This window comes from Hypanus sabinus, chromosome 31, assembly GCF_030144855.1.
Source record: "Hypanus sabinus isolate sHypSab1 chromosome 31, sHypSab1.hap1, whole genome shotgun sequence".
NCBI classification, from domain to species: domain Eukaryota; kingdom Metazoa; phylum Chordata; class Chondrichthyes; order Myliobatiformes; family Dasyatidae; genus Hypanus; species Hypanus sabinus.
The window spans coordinates 39,363,841-39,378,874 of NC_082736.1; the positions used below are offsets into that span (position 1 = coordinate 39,363,841).

The 15,034-nt window shown below is 44.3% G+C and overlaps 1 protein-coding gene across 4 annotated transcripts in view; it reads left to right on the forward strand.

Annotated features, from left to right (window-relative positions):
* LOC132384107 (neurexin-1-like) overlaps positions 1 to 15,034 on the forward strand; it is a 1,241,271-nt gene that overhangs the window by 1,111,794 nt on the left and 114,443 nt on the right. For all 4 annotated transcript variants that reach the window (XM_059955449.1, XM_059955450.1, XM_059955451.1 and 1 more), the window contains one exon: positions 1,843 to 2,165. In XM_059955449.1, the coding sequence (XP_059811432.1) occupies positions 1,843 to 2,165 (323 nt within the window). The remainder of the gene's footprint in view (positions 1 to 1,842; positions 2,166 to 15,034) is intronic.

A 15,034-nucleotide genomic window follows, 5' to 3' on the forward strand; every position in this document is an offset into this window, starting at 1 on the left:
GGTGGGCAATTCATTGGGTATATATAAGGTGGAGGTCAATAGGTTCTTGGTTCTTCGAGAGAGGAGGCAGTAGAATGGGGTTGAGAGGGATAATAAATCTACCATGATGCAATGACAGAGCAGACTCGATGGGCCAAATGGCTTGCTTCTGCTCCTATGCCTTGTGGTCTGATGTTCATAAATTCGATTGTAGTTCTTTGTTTTCCTGTGAATGCCTGGAAGAAAATGAAATGAATCTCAAGGTAGTACATGGTGATGTATGAATACTTGGATAATCAGTTTACTTTGAACTTCAAAATTGACATTGGAGGTGCCTGAGATTAGGAATGAACTGTGGTCTCTGCTGCTGTTGGACAGTAGTCCTACTAGCTGTGCAACCCCGAAGTTGATTTCCTGTTCACTAAACCACACCAACCTTTACCACAGTTTTGTTTTCTGCACGCCCTGCATGAATTTTTCAGCAACGTTTCCCAACATTTTCGTTGCAACAGATATTGGGCTAACAGCCCCATGGTTACCTTCGTTCCCATTTGGAACAGTGAACTGTTGGGAGTTGCAATTCAGTCTGAGCCATAAAGGATGAATATACTGAGCTGGATAGAGCTCTGGATGATTATCTTGGCAAAAGGATTTAGAATGAGGTTGAGTAACAGGCCCTTAACAAAAGTGACCCTGGCAATCCAAGGCAGAGTGATCTGATTGGCTTCGTCACATGCAAGCACCTTGTAGCTATGAGCAATTAAAGTGGCAGTCTATGGTATACTGTCTGCTTTCCTAGCAAAGAAAAAAACCCACGCTGTACAGTTTGAAAGAAGTTGGGCAGTTTTTGTTCACATTCCATTTCCTCTGCTCTTTAAATGGACAGATTTCTTATTGGACTCTTAAGTCCAGGAACACTCCTCCTCGCCCCGAGTCAGAGGTTGAAACAGAAAATAAGGGGATTGCTGGGCGGCATGGTTGGAAGGGCCAGGCAGATCTACTCCATGTTGTATTTCAATAAGTAATAAACTTGCACACAGCAAAGGGCATACTGGCCCTGGACAGTAATGGAAGGAGATCCATGGGAGAGGGTGAAAATAAACTCAAGCATCGAACATCACATTGGCTATTTGGAGCAGAAGTATTGGACGGGATACTGGGTACAATTCCCCTGTTTGTCCTGTTGTGCCTGAGGGATGAGCGCAGGCGGGGCCTCTGACGGTACCACAGGGCCTTGGTACTGCTCGGAGATCACTGGCCTGGATCAGGAAATGAAATACCCCAGAAGGGCACAGAGATCAGAGATGAACTGCTGGATCTGGGGGAAAGGAGTGGAGAGGGATAGAATTGGGGAGAAAATTCAATGGGCTGAGTGGTGTATCCCTTTGACCTTTGGTTTGGAGTCTTAACCTCAAACTGCACTGCGACGTGGTGATGCTTCCCAAGATATTTCATACTTGTCCATCTGGGTGGTGGAAGATACTGGTGAAGCGAGCAGAAGCATGTCTACAGAGGGAGGTTTGGAGCTGACTGCAGAGAGATTGGGGGGGTGGGGGTGAATTCTAGAGCAAAGGACCTGGACAGCCAGTGGTGGAACAGGGGATCTGGAACATCACAGCACCTCCCCATCCATGCGGGAACTTCATTCCCCCACCAGGGGGAGCTGGAGATCCAGTAGCCTCAGCTGTACTGGTGAATTTTATTCTCATAACAAGTGCCCCACCTCACCACCTCTCCCTGGGTGCAGAAGCTGACAACGGGAGCAAAGGCGCTTTTGTATCGGGTCAGTGAGGGACCACGTGCTGCTTAATCTCTGCCCCTCTCTGAGTTACGACACAGATCTTTGCTCTTTTGTTCTTCCAGGCCGACAGTTGACTATCTTCAACAGCCAGGCCTCCATCCGAATTGGAGGGAAGGACTATGGCCGCCCTTTCCAAGGCCAGGTGGCGGGCCTCTACTACAACGGCTTGAAGGTGCTGACCTTGGCGGCCGAGAGTGACCCCAATGTCAAGGTGGAGGGCAACTTGCGGCTGGTGGGGGAGGTGCCCTCGGTCATCACCACTGAGACCACGGCAACCACACTGCTGGCAGACATGTCCACCACCATCATGGAGACCACCACCACCATGGCCACCACCACTACACGGCGAGGCAGGTCGCCCACCATGAACGACAGGATCACTCAGGTGAGCAGGGATGTAGCCCTTGGAGGGTGGGGGTGGGCCTTCTGATGGTCAGTACCTGGAACAATCAGCAGTACTCAAACGGATCCCACACGTGCTCTTCCACTGACATTCAGCTCCTCTTCACAATGACGCATTCATTTGCATTGTTGCTCAGGTAGATTTAGGAAGGATGTCCACCCATCTCTAACTTTGTGTGTTTAAATTGACTCCCAGTGTGTAACGTGCTCTCATCAGGTTGTGGGTTTCTCAGTGTCTATCGGGTTCCTGTTCCCTCTCTGTCTCCACTCCTTGCATCCGGGATTGCGTGGATGTTTGGTCTGTTTAAGACTAGAAGAAAACTGGACCTTGTCAAGGTGCATGAAATTAGGAAGACGTGTTTGTGTTTCTCTTGGAACAGTTTGCTCCCAAATGTTACCAAGGTGGGGAAGTATTTGTAATGTGGTTATTGTTGTGAAGCAGGAAAGATGGACCCTCATTGTGCACAGCAAGATCACGTTAAAGAGGAGATGACTGGATTAGGTGTTGTCTGGTGATGCTGGTTTAAGAATAAACGTGACCTCCCAGGGTCAAATTCTGTGCAGTCATGTGTATTCACTCCGGACAGGCAGGACTCTTTGACACCGCCGAGAGTTTTATCCTGGAGTGGGACTTGAATCTGGTGTCTCTGGTGAGAGAGGGCTTCCCACAGATGCCACATTTGTCATTCCTTCACAGCTGGTGTCCTGTGGGATACGGGCGCAGCCTGAAGCTCAGTGTATATATAGTTAGGGTGCCTAAGATGTTTGCATGTGCTGTAGTAATTTTATGTATTAACTACTGCAAACAAAAACAAATTTCATGACTTATGTGGGAGATGATAAAACTCATTCTGATATGGGTCTCTATTGTGGACTGAGAGTGGGAAGGGGACAGGGAGAGGGAAAAGAGGAAGGATGAGGGGAGGAAGCACCAGAAAAGCATTCTGTAATAATCAATAAACCAATTGTTTGGAATCAAATGACCTTCCTTGGTGTCTCAGGGCTGGGTGTGTCTGCACCCACAACCTCTACCTTTGCTACTGGCACTCCTTCTCTGTCACGTCCCACAGCAGTCCACCCTCACCATTCCCAATACCCTTTGCTCCCACCAGATTTACAAACTCGCTCTCCTTTCCACGCTGACAAATACAGTACTGTGCAAATGTCTTAGGCACCCTAGCTTTATATGTATGCCTAAGACTTCCGCACAGTACTCTCAGCCATGCGTCTGGGAGGATGTGAACGCAATCACGTTAACTGTCCTGTCTGCTTCATCGCAGACACAGACTGGTAATAACGGCATTATCTGAGCTGGGGTGATGTGGCAGCTACTACATTCTCACCATTGTTCCAATAGGGTGTAAAACCAAGAGGCTTTCTTGTCCACTAGCACAACAGATCCACAAAGGAAAGCACGTTTCACAAAGGAAAAGAAGGCCGCAATTGTGCTGGAGTTGTACAGCTGAGAAACAGGCTGTTTGGCCCACAAAATCTAGGCTGACCATTATGTTTATATACTCTGATCCCACTTGCCTATATTAATTCAAGTTCAAGTTTAATTATTATTCAACCATGCAGGTATACCCATGAATAGAGCCAAATGAAACAGCGTTACTCCAGTGCCAAGCTGTAAAACACAGTACCAACAGTCACAAGGCACAAAGAGCACATATAGGATATCAGTAAAATACAGTCACACAAAAAAAAAGTCCAAAACCGTGAGTCCATGAAACACAGGAGAACTTGTCTTCTGCTGAGTGAACAATTGGGGCAGCACTGGCTCCAGTTGGGATGCCTCGTACCACACAGCCTCCGGTAGAGCATAATGACTCCAATGCCTCTCCTGAGAATGTCTTCTCCTCTGGCTGTTCATTTCAGACACCAACCACTCTGTGTGGGGAAGGAAAGGAACCCTTCAGATTTCCTTTAACCCTGCTTCCCATCATCTTAAATCTATGCCCTCTCATTTTAAACATTCCTACCTTGGGAAACAGACAGTGTCTATCGACCCTACCTATGGCACACACAGTTTTATTTTTCCTCTGTCATGTCACCTCTACAAATGTCCGTATTTTCAGGGAACTGTGTACTTGTACCCTTCGATCTCACTGTTCATTACATTAAATATTCCTTCTTCACTTTCAGCCTTGATGGGATATCTTGTCCTGAAACATTGACTGTTTATTTACCTCCACAGATGCTACCTGGTCTGTTGAGTTCCTCCAGCATTTTGTGTGTGTTGCTTTGGATTTCCAGCATCTGCAGAATCTTTTGTGTTTAGAAATCACTCTGTCTGATCTGGCCTGATTTAATTTTAAAAAATGCATTTCCTTGCAATTGTCTGAATTAAATTCCAACTGTTGTTCTTTTGCCTTCTTCTAATTTATCATCGTCTTTGCAAAGGAGCCCTTCCAATAACTTCCCCACCATTGATGTAAGGTTCATGGTATCCATGGCTTACTCCTGATGGCATCCTTAAATAAAGACACAGCAGTTGGCCATGGTTCCGAATCTGGCAAATGAAAATAAAACAGTCTTTGCCTAACTCCTCTTCCCTTGCTTCCCAAACAGCCTAGGATCTGTCTGTTCTCGTTCTGATGGTTTGTCCAACTATGTGTTTTAGGACTTCCAACACCACCTTCTTTGTAATGTTGATACGATCCAAGATATCATCATTTCAGATTTTTCCCATTTCCGCTAGTTCAACACATAGAATACTATCATTCCCACAATCCTGTTTGAGAAGTTGCAGAACCTGGGCATCTGTACCTCCCTCTGCAATTGGATCCTCGACTTCCTAACTGGAAGACCACAATCTGTGCAGATTGGTGATAACATCTCCTTGCTGACCATCAACTCTGGTGCACATCAGGAGTGTGTGCTTAGCCCACTGCTCTATCCTCTATATACACATGACTGTGTGGCTAGGCATAGCTCAAATACCATCTATAAATTTGCTGATGATACAACTATTGTTGGTAGAATCTCAGGTGGTGACGAGAGGGCGTACAGGAGTGTGATATGCCAACTAGTGGAGTGGTGCCGCAGCAACAACCTGGCACTTAACATCAGTAAGACGAAAGAGCTGACTGTGGACTTTAGGAAGGGTAAGGCAAAGGAACACATACCAATCCTCATGGAGGGATCAGAAGTGGAAAGAGTGAACAGCTTCAAGTTCCTTGGTGTCAAGTTAACAAATTTCACATCACATAATAAACTGATAATAAACTGATTCTGATTCTGATAGAGTATCATGCTGATCTATAAAAGAACCCAGTCTCTCCCTAAATACCCTGTTGCTCTTCAGAGTATCTTTTAGAAATTCTTATGCAACAGGAGTCTCTTCTTATTCCCCTAATTTCCTTTTTAAGTCTACTCCTTCATCTCTTACTTAATTCCAGCTAACCCATCCCTCCTTAATCCCTCATCAGCCAACGTTCCCTCATTTGCCAGCCTTGCCCTTCACTCTAACAGGTATGTGCTGGCCCTGAATTCCTCCTAACCTTTTTTTAAAGCCTCCCACTTGCCATTGATCTCCATGCAGCCTCCTCTACATTGGTAAGACCAAATGAAGATTGGGAGATCAGTTCATTGAGAACCTTCATCCGTCACACATCCAGGAGTTCTTGGTGGCCAGCCATTTTAATTCCAGTTAAGATCAGAAGATACAGGAGCAGAATTAGTCATTTGGCTCCTCAAGCCATCATGGCTGATCCATTTCCCTCTCAGCCCCAAACTCCTGCCTTCTCCCCATGTCCCTTCATGCCCTGACTAATCAAAAATCTATCAACCTCTGCTCTAAATATACCCAATGACTTGGCCTCCACAGCTACCCTTGGCAATGAATTCCACAGATTCACCACTTTCTGGCTAAAGAAATACCTCCCCATCTCCATTTCAAATGGCTGTCCCTCTATTCTGAGGTTGTGCCCTCTGGTTCTAGACTCACCCACTATAGGAAAAATCTTATACACATACACTCTGCCTAGGCCTTTCAACATTGGAAATGTTTCAATGAGATCCCCCATCATTCTTCTAAATTCCAGTAAGTACAGGCCCACAGGCATCAAACCCTCCTCATACGATAAGCCCTTCGATCCCGGAATCATTTTTGTGAACCTCCTTTGAACCAACTCCAATGTCCGCACATCCCTCCTTAGATAAGGGGCCCATAACTGCTCACAATACTCCATGTGAGGTCTCACTAGTGCTTTATAAAGCCTCAACATTTCATCCTTGCTTTTATATTCTAGTTCTTTTGAAATGAATGATAACATTGCATTTGCCTTCTTCAACACTAACTTAACCTGCAAGTTAACCTTTAGGGAATTCCACACAAAGACTCAATTCCCTTTGTATCTTGGATTTTTGAATTTCTCCCTGTTAAAAAATAGTCTATGCTTTTATTCCTACTACAAAAGTGCACAGTCATACACTTCCTGACACTGTATTTCATCTGCCACTTCTTTGCCCTTTCTCCTAATTTGTCTGTCCTTCTGTAGCCTTTCTTCTTCCTCAACACTACCTGCCCATCCACCTACCTTTGTATCATGTGTCTATCCAGCTTGTTATTTCTTTAAAGAATTCCAACAGATTTGTCAGGCAAGATTTTCCCTTAAGGAGACCATGCTGACTATGGCCTCATTATCATCTGGCTCCAAGTATCAGAAATCTCATTCTTCACAATTGACTCCAGCATCTTCTGAAGTCAGGCTAACTGGCTGATTATTTCCTTTCTTCTGCCTCCCTTCCTTCTTGAAGACTGGAGTGATATTTGCAACTTTCCAGTCCTCCAGAACCATTCCAAAATCTGTTGATTTTTAAAAGATCATTACTATTGTCGCCACAATCTCTTCAGTCACCTCTTTCAGAATCCTGAGATGTAGACTATCTGGTCAAGACTATCTGGTCAAGTTTCCAAGCACCTTCTCCCTAGTAATAGCAACTGTATTTTCTTGTGACACTCCTAAACTTATGGCATAATGCTAGGGTCTTCCACAGTGAGGAGCAATATAAAATATTCAAGAGCATCAGGGTAGTGAGGTTTATACAGTGAAAATTATGACTGAGAAGGTGTTCAGGAAGCTTAATGGTCTGAGGTTGGATAAATCTCCTGGACCTGATGGAATGCACCCTCGGGTTCTGAAGGAAGTAGCTGGAGAGATTGCAGAGGCATTAATGATGATCTTTCAAGAATCAATAGATTCTGGCATTGTACTGGATGACTAGAAAATTGCAAATGTTACTCCGCTATTTAAGAAGGGTGGGAAGCAGCAGAAAGGAAACTATAAACCTGTTAGCCTGACATCAGTGGTGGGGAAGTTGTTGGAATCAATTGTTAGGGATGAGATTATGGTGTACCTGGAGGCACATGACAAGATAGGCCAAAGCCAGCATGGTTTCCTGAAAGGAAAATCCTGCCTCACAAACCTACTGCAAATCTTTGAGGAAATTACAAGCAGGGTAGACAAAGGAGATGCAGTAGACATGGTGTACTTGGATTTTCAGAAGGCCTTTGACAAGGTGCCACACATGAGGCTGCTTAGCAAGATAAGAGCTCGTGGAATTATAGGGAAGTTACTAGCATGGGTGGAGCATTGACTGGTCAGCAGAAAACAGAGTGGGAATAAAGGTATCATATTCTGGCTGGCTGCCGGTTACCGTGGAGTTCCACAGTTGGGACCGTTAATTTTTTACGATATATGTCAATGATTTGGACTACGGCATTAAGGGATTTGTGGCTAAATTTGCTGATGATACAAAGATAAGTGGAGGAGCGGGTAGTACTGAGGAAACAGAGTGCCTGCAGAGAGACTTCAATAGTTTAGGGCGGGGGTCGGCAACCCGCGGCTCCGGAGCCACATGTGGCTCTTTTACGTCTGTGCTGCGGCTCCCTGTTACTTTGGGAAATAATTGGTTGTGGCAACCCTTTTCCTGGCACATCCGAACCGACTCACAATTAGATAGCCTACGGGGGTTTGCGAGCACAGAGCTTTGGAGCCACTGCGCCACGGGGGGCCGGTTGAGGGAGGCTTAAAAGTGAGGCTGAAGATTTCGAATAAGGTTTTTTCCTTCGACTGCAGTTACCGACTCCGTGTCGTAATTTTAGCGCTGCGTGTAGTACACCGCTACATGGTCAGTATTTAATTAAAATGTATTTTATGTTAGTTTGTTAGTTTTTGAAATGTAAATCTAAATTTGAAGATTATGGTGATCTTGTACAATCTAAATAAGATGTTGTGGCGACCCATTTCCTGACACATCCGAACCGGCTCACAATTAGCCAGCGTTCAGGCTAAGGGAGATAGCCTACGGGGGTTTGTGAGTACGTGTCTTTTGCAGCATCCGCGCCCATGGGGGGCGGGTTGAGGGAGGCTTAAAAGCAAGGCTGTTTAGTTCGAATAAAGCTATCTTTGACTGCAGTTTACTGACTGCGTGTAGCAACCGCTACGTGTTTTTATCGCTGGCTGTCCAGAGGGGAGGTGCTGAAACGCTTTGTCGCGTGTCTGGAAGAAGTGAAAACTTTCCTGGGCAGCAAAGGGCTCAACTTTCCTGAGCTGGAACAGCCAGAGTGGCTGGAAAAGCTACACTTCATGGTAGACATGACAGCGCACCTGAACACGCTGAACACAGCTCTTCAACGGGGTAAGGACGTACAGCCCTGCACATGTTGGAGGATGTTTTGGCATTCGAGCGCAAGTTGACGTTGCTTGCCAGAGATTTACAGAAAGGCACATTGTCTCACTTGCCCAATTTGAGAGAGTTCAAACAATGTCACGACATGATAAATTCGGAGTATTTACATTCTGCAATCATCGCAATGCAAACATCGTTTGGGAAACGCTTCTGTGAGTTCAGAGAGGAAAAAAACACATTATCCTTCCCGGTCACTCCCCTAAGCATCGATCCATCCCTACTGAATACGACTGCATTGTCAGGTGTGAGTCAACCTGAACAAGTATGATAAATATTTTAATTGCCTATTATTTTACGTATATTCATATGTTTTCATTGTTCAGTGAAATAGTCCTTTTATTTTTCAGGCTGACAGCTGGCTGATGTTATTTTTGATTTGCTGCTGGCGGCAAATTTAAGTTTGGCGTTTTTCATAAATACAAGAAGGACTCAAATAGACGTTGAGTATTTTACTTAAAAGTAACCTTTAACCTAACGTCTTTTTTTCGGAGTTCAAAATGTTTCTGTTGCATGCAGAAATGCAATTTCGTTTTCTCTGCAGGAGTTCATCAATTTCATAAATGCAACACATTATAGTTTGTTTATACATAGCATAAAGGCAAAACAAAACGTTGTATGCAGTGTTATTTCATTTTAAATGTCAAACGGGTTTTGCGGCTCCCAGTGTTTTCTTTTCTGTGGGAAACGGGTCCAAGTGGCTCTTTCAGTGGTAAAGGTTGCTGACCCCTGGTTTAGGGGAATGGGCAAAGAAGTGGCAAATGAAATACAATGTTGGAAAGTGTATGGTGTAAAAATATATATGGGCAGACTATTATTTAGATGGGGAGATGCAAAGAGACTGGCAGTCCTTGTGCAAGATACCTTAAAGGTTAACCTGAAGGTGAGTCACTTGAAGGTGAACGCAACGTTGGCGTTCATTTCTAGAGGTAATTAATATAAGTGCAAGGGTGTGATGTTGAGGCTCTATAAAGCACTCGTGAGACCACACTTGGGGTATTGAGTGCAGTTTTGGGTTCCTTATCTTAGGATATACTGACATTGGGGAGGGTTCAGAGAAGATTCATGAGAATGAATCCAGGAATGAGAGGTTTACCATATGAGGAACATCAAGCAGCTCTTGGCCTGTATTCCCTGGAGTTCAGGAGAATGAGGGGGGATCTCACAGAAACGTTCCAAATGTTAAAAGGCCTAAACAGATTAGATATAGCAAAGCTATTTCCCATGGTAGGGGATTCTAGGACAAGAGGACACGACTTCAGGATTGAAGGATGTCCTTTTAGAACTTAGATGCAGAGAAATTACTTTAGTCAGAGGGTGGTAAATCTGTGGAATTCGTTGCCATGAGTGGCTGTGGAAGCCAAGTCATTGGGTGTATTTAAAGCAGGGATAGATAGGTTCTTGATTAGCCAGGGCATCAAAGGGTATGGGGTGAAAGCAGGGATGTGGGGATGACTCGATTAAGTGGATCAGCCCATGATTGAACGGCGGAGCAGAGTCAATGGGCTAAATGGCCTACTTCTGCTCCTAATTTTTTTGGTCTTACGGACTAAAATTCTTAATTCTTTCCATTCCCACCCTGACATTCCCACCCTGCTCCACTTCATGTTGAGACTTCACAGGTTAGGGGAACAGCTCCTCACATTCCACCAGTCTAACAGCATCAACATTTCTAACATATCTCTAACTTCCGATGGCAACTGCTCCTGCATTCCCCCTTTGTTTTCCCTCATAGTACCAGACCCATCACCTCTCCTCTTTTCACTCTCCAGCTCTCTTAATCTTTCCATTACCCACTCATTTTTCTCTTCCCTTTATTCTAAGATCCACTGTCCTTTCCTGTTGGATTTCATTTCCCACAGCCCTCTGTCACTTCCATCTACCACCTCCCAGCTTCTTATATCCCCACACTCCACTGACTCCTGCCTACTATGTGCCACTCACCTGGATCCTGTAGTTCTTGCAACAACCCTTCTGCTACCTTTTCATACAGACCATCTCCCTCGTTCTTTTCAGCACTAATAATGGGTCAGCACCCAGAACATAGACCGTCCATTGATGCTGCCCGATCCTCAAGAGATCCCCCAGCACCCAGAACATAGACTGTCCATTGATGCTGCCCGATCCTCGGAGATCCCCCAGCACCCAGAACATAGACTGTCCATTGATGCTGCCCGATCCTCGGAGATCCCCCAGCACCCAGAACATAGACTGTCCATTGATGCTGCCCGATCCTCGGAGATCCCCCAGCACCCAGAACATAGACTGTCCATTGATGCTGCCCGATCCTCGGAGATCCCCCAGCACCCAGAACGTAGACTGTCCATTGATGCTGCCTGATCCTCGGAGATCCCCCAGCATTTTGAGTGTTAAATGCAATCTGCTTTGTACATTGAAACATACAGTGAAATGTGCTATTTGTGTTAAATCAAATCAGCAAGGATTGTGCAGGTCAGCCCACAAGTGTCGCTATGCTGTTTGTGCAAACTTTGCACTGTTGTGCAGTGTAGCACCACATAGTAATATCATCTGGACCTGAGGTCCATAACTAACTCAGTCACAGTCTCTAGACCCAACCCATACATGAACACATGAACCACTTGGTCAACCTCATTTCCTAAGAGGAGAATGAGTATATCACCTTCTTTAGCAAACTCATTTACATATTGCTTCAGAAAATTTTCTGGACACAGCACATTTCCGCTCCCTCCCCCATCAAATCCCTTAGCCTTAAGATTACCCAGTCAATGTCAAGCTAGAATCACTTACCATTACAACCTTATTATTCTTATATCTGTCTCAGATTTCCTGACATACTTGCTGCTCTAATTCCCACTGACTAATGAGAGCCACCTATTGTATAATCCCTTCAAAGTGATCACCACCTTCTTATTTTAGAGTTCTACACACATGACCTCACTGGACATCCCCCCCCCCCCCGGGATCTCCTTTATAAGTTTTGCTCTGATTGTGACATTGTATAATCCTTGAATAGGAAATTAGCTAAACATTAACTTTGCTAAATTTATCTTTTCTAAGCTTCCTTAGACATTACATACGAACCATTCAGCTGTTCTGTGTGAGGCAAGGAGTCATGGGCTTTTGATGCGCAACTGATACTATCTTCTGTTCAAGTACACAAGCTGGTATGGCTGGAATTGTGTTGTTATCTGACTTTTCTCTGGTACTGTGATATGGAATTCAATCTCTTTTCTTCAATTATGTGTTTCTATTTTTTATTTATTGAGATAGAACAAAGAATAGGCCCATCTAATCCTTTGAGCTGCACGCCCAGCAATCCTCCGATTTAAACGTGGCCTAATCACAGGACAATTTACAGCGACCAATTAACTTACTAACCAGTGTGTCTTTGGATTGTGGGAGGAAACCGGAACACCTGGAAGAATCTCACCCTGTCATGGGGAGGCAGCAGTGGGAATTGAACCCTGGTTCATGATCCCTGTTGTGCGCGATCCCGTTGTCTGTTTACAATGAGCCTTCATGAGGACTAGAAAATTATCATTGGCTCTCAGACAAAACTCAGCAAGGACCCTTTGACATGGTTGCATTGTCCACCTTCACAATGGTAAGATTTCTTTGAAACCTTGTTCTGGACTCTCAACAGACTATTCATCATGCCCAACTTACACATCCTTCATCAGGGACAATTTGAAACTGCGGCTATAAAATGCCACTTTGGACATTTATCCTGTATCAGTTCAGCCCTTGGATGAAAGTTCATATGTCAGAAAGGTGGTACAGGAGCTGAAGATGTACACTCAACAATCCAGGAACAGCTTCTTCCCCGCTGCTATCTAATTTCTGAATGGGCATTGAACCCATAAACAGTGCCTCACTACTTTTTTATTTTTATTTCTGAACTTCTTATTTAATTTATTTAATTCACACTTTTTCCTTATTATGTATTACATTGTACTGTTGCTGCAAAGACAACAAATTTCAGGACATATGCCAGCGACAATAAACTTGATTTTGATTCTGTTATAACTGGTAATTCTGCTATGACTGGAGGTGGTCATCCCCCAGTAGTACACTGGCTTTTGTCTTCTGCCTTGTTACATCAGAACCTTTGTGAAAATATCCATGGTCTTGTTGGACACCATGATCTGGTGGTATGATTGTACTGAGGTTGAATTTCTCATCTATCTGATTTAAGGGTTGTTGTGGCTGGAATTACTATTTTGGATATAGAATTGCTCGGGGAGGGGGTGGGTGTTGATATCTGTTGCTCAAAGTAACTTCCTGAGGGAGGCTGGTGAAAACATTTGTTCAAAATTAATATCTTTCTCTTTGCACGTCATTCTGTCCAGCTGATAATAATGTCCAATATGTGGTTTGAGGCATCAGACACAAGTTTCAGGGTTGTGTCACAGAGAACAAGTATACTCAGTGGCCACTTTATTAGGTATGCCTGCTCATTAAGGCAAATATCTAATCAGCCAATCACGTGGCAGCAGCTCACTGCATAAAAGCATGCAGATATGGTCAAGAGGTTCAGTTGTTCAGATCAAGCATCAGAATGGGAAGAAATATGATCAAAGTGACTGTGTTCGTGGAATGATTGTTGGTGCCAGACGGGAAGGTTTGAGCATCTCAGAAACTGCTGACTCCTGGGATTTTCATGCGCAACAATCTCTAGAGTTTACAGAGAATGATGTGAAAAATAAATAAAACATCCAGTGAGTGGCAGTGAAAATGCCTCGTTAATGAGAGAGGTCAGAGGAGAATGGCCAGACTGATTCAAACTGAGAGGAAGGCGACAGTAACCCAAACAACCACGTTACAACAGTGCGTACAGAAGAGCATCTCTGAGTGCACCACATGTCAAACCTTGAAGTGGCAGGTCTCCAGCAGCAGTACAGTCAGTGGGCACTTTATTCAGTATGTGTGCCCAGTTTGCCTAAAAATCCCATTTTCCTGCCAATTCATTGCACCTCCATTTTTCATTATCTTAACCAGCGCGGATATTAAATTTGATAAAACTCAGATTATCATTAAGTAATGCCTCAGAGAGGCCATGCCTTCTACCTCTTGGCCTCGTCCCTGGCTTTTTGTAAACTACTGGTGTCCAATTTCAATCCAAACCTTGATTTACTTCACTTTTACATTATGGTGATGTTATCGTTTGAGAATCTTCTTAAAGTTGCCAAAGTTTCCTCCTTCAGAGTAGAAGGATGTGTGGGTTAAGTTCCCAACATTCTTGTCCATTGTTGGCTGAGAAGTTTGTGGTCACAGTTTAATTTGGTGCAGGTGTTGATTTCCCTTTTTCTACAGACATTAAATGTGATGATGCAACAGGTCCAGTTACATGTAGAACTTCATTCTGCCAGGTCTGTTAAAGATGTTGAACTGAACCAGAGTCAGGTTTATTATCACTGAAAGGCATTGTGAGCTTTATAGCAGTGGTGGTACAGTGTAATATCTACAAAATAATGCTAGTTTCAATAAGAAATATATAAAAACATAAATCAGTAGTGCAAAAAAAAAGCAAAGCAGTGAGATAGTGTACATGGGTACATAGTGTACAGAAATCTGATGGCGGAGGGCAAGAAGCTGTTCCTGTGTGTGTCTTCAGGCTCTTATACCTCCACCCTGAGGTCAATGAGGTCATGTCCTGGGTGGTGAGGGCCCTTCATGATGGATGCCACCTTCTTGAGATATCACCTTTTGAAGATGTCCTTGATGCTGAGGAATCTAGTGCCCATGATGGAGCTGACTGAGTTTGCAACCCTCTGCAGCTTTATCTGGTACTGTGCAGTGGCCTCTCCAGACCAGGTGGTGATGCAGTCAATCTGAATGCAGTACGAACATCTGCAGAGTCTTCGGTAACATACCAAATGTTGGACATGAGTCATCACTATGTGCCGTGTTGTATGACGTGGGCGATAATGGTCTTCCTTCTGTCTTTAAGACCCTCTTCACGCTGTTCTTACCTTTTCTCTATCCATGACTATGATTGACCCTGGCAAATCTTGCTACAGAAGTAGTTTGCCATTGCCTTCTTCTGGGCATTGTCTTTAAAAGACAGTGACTCCAGCCAAATCAATACCCTTCAGCAATTGTCTGCCTGGCATCAGTGGTCGCATAACCAGGACTTGTGATCTGCACCAGCTGCTCATACGACTATCCACTACCTGC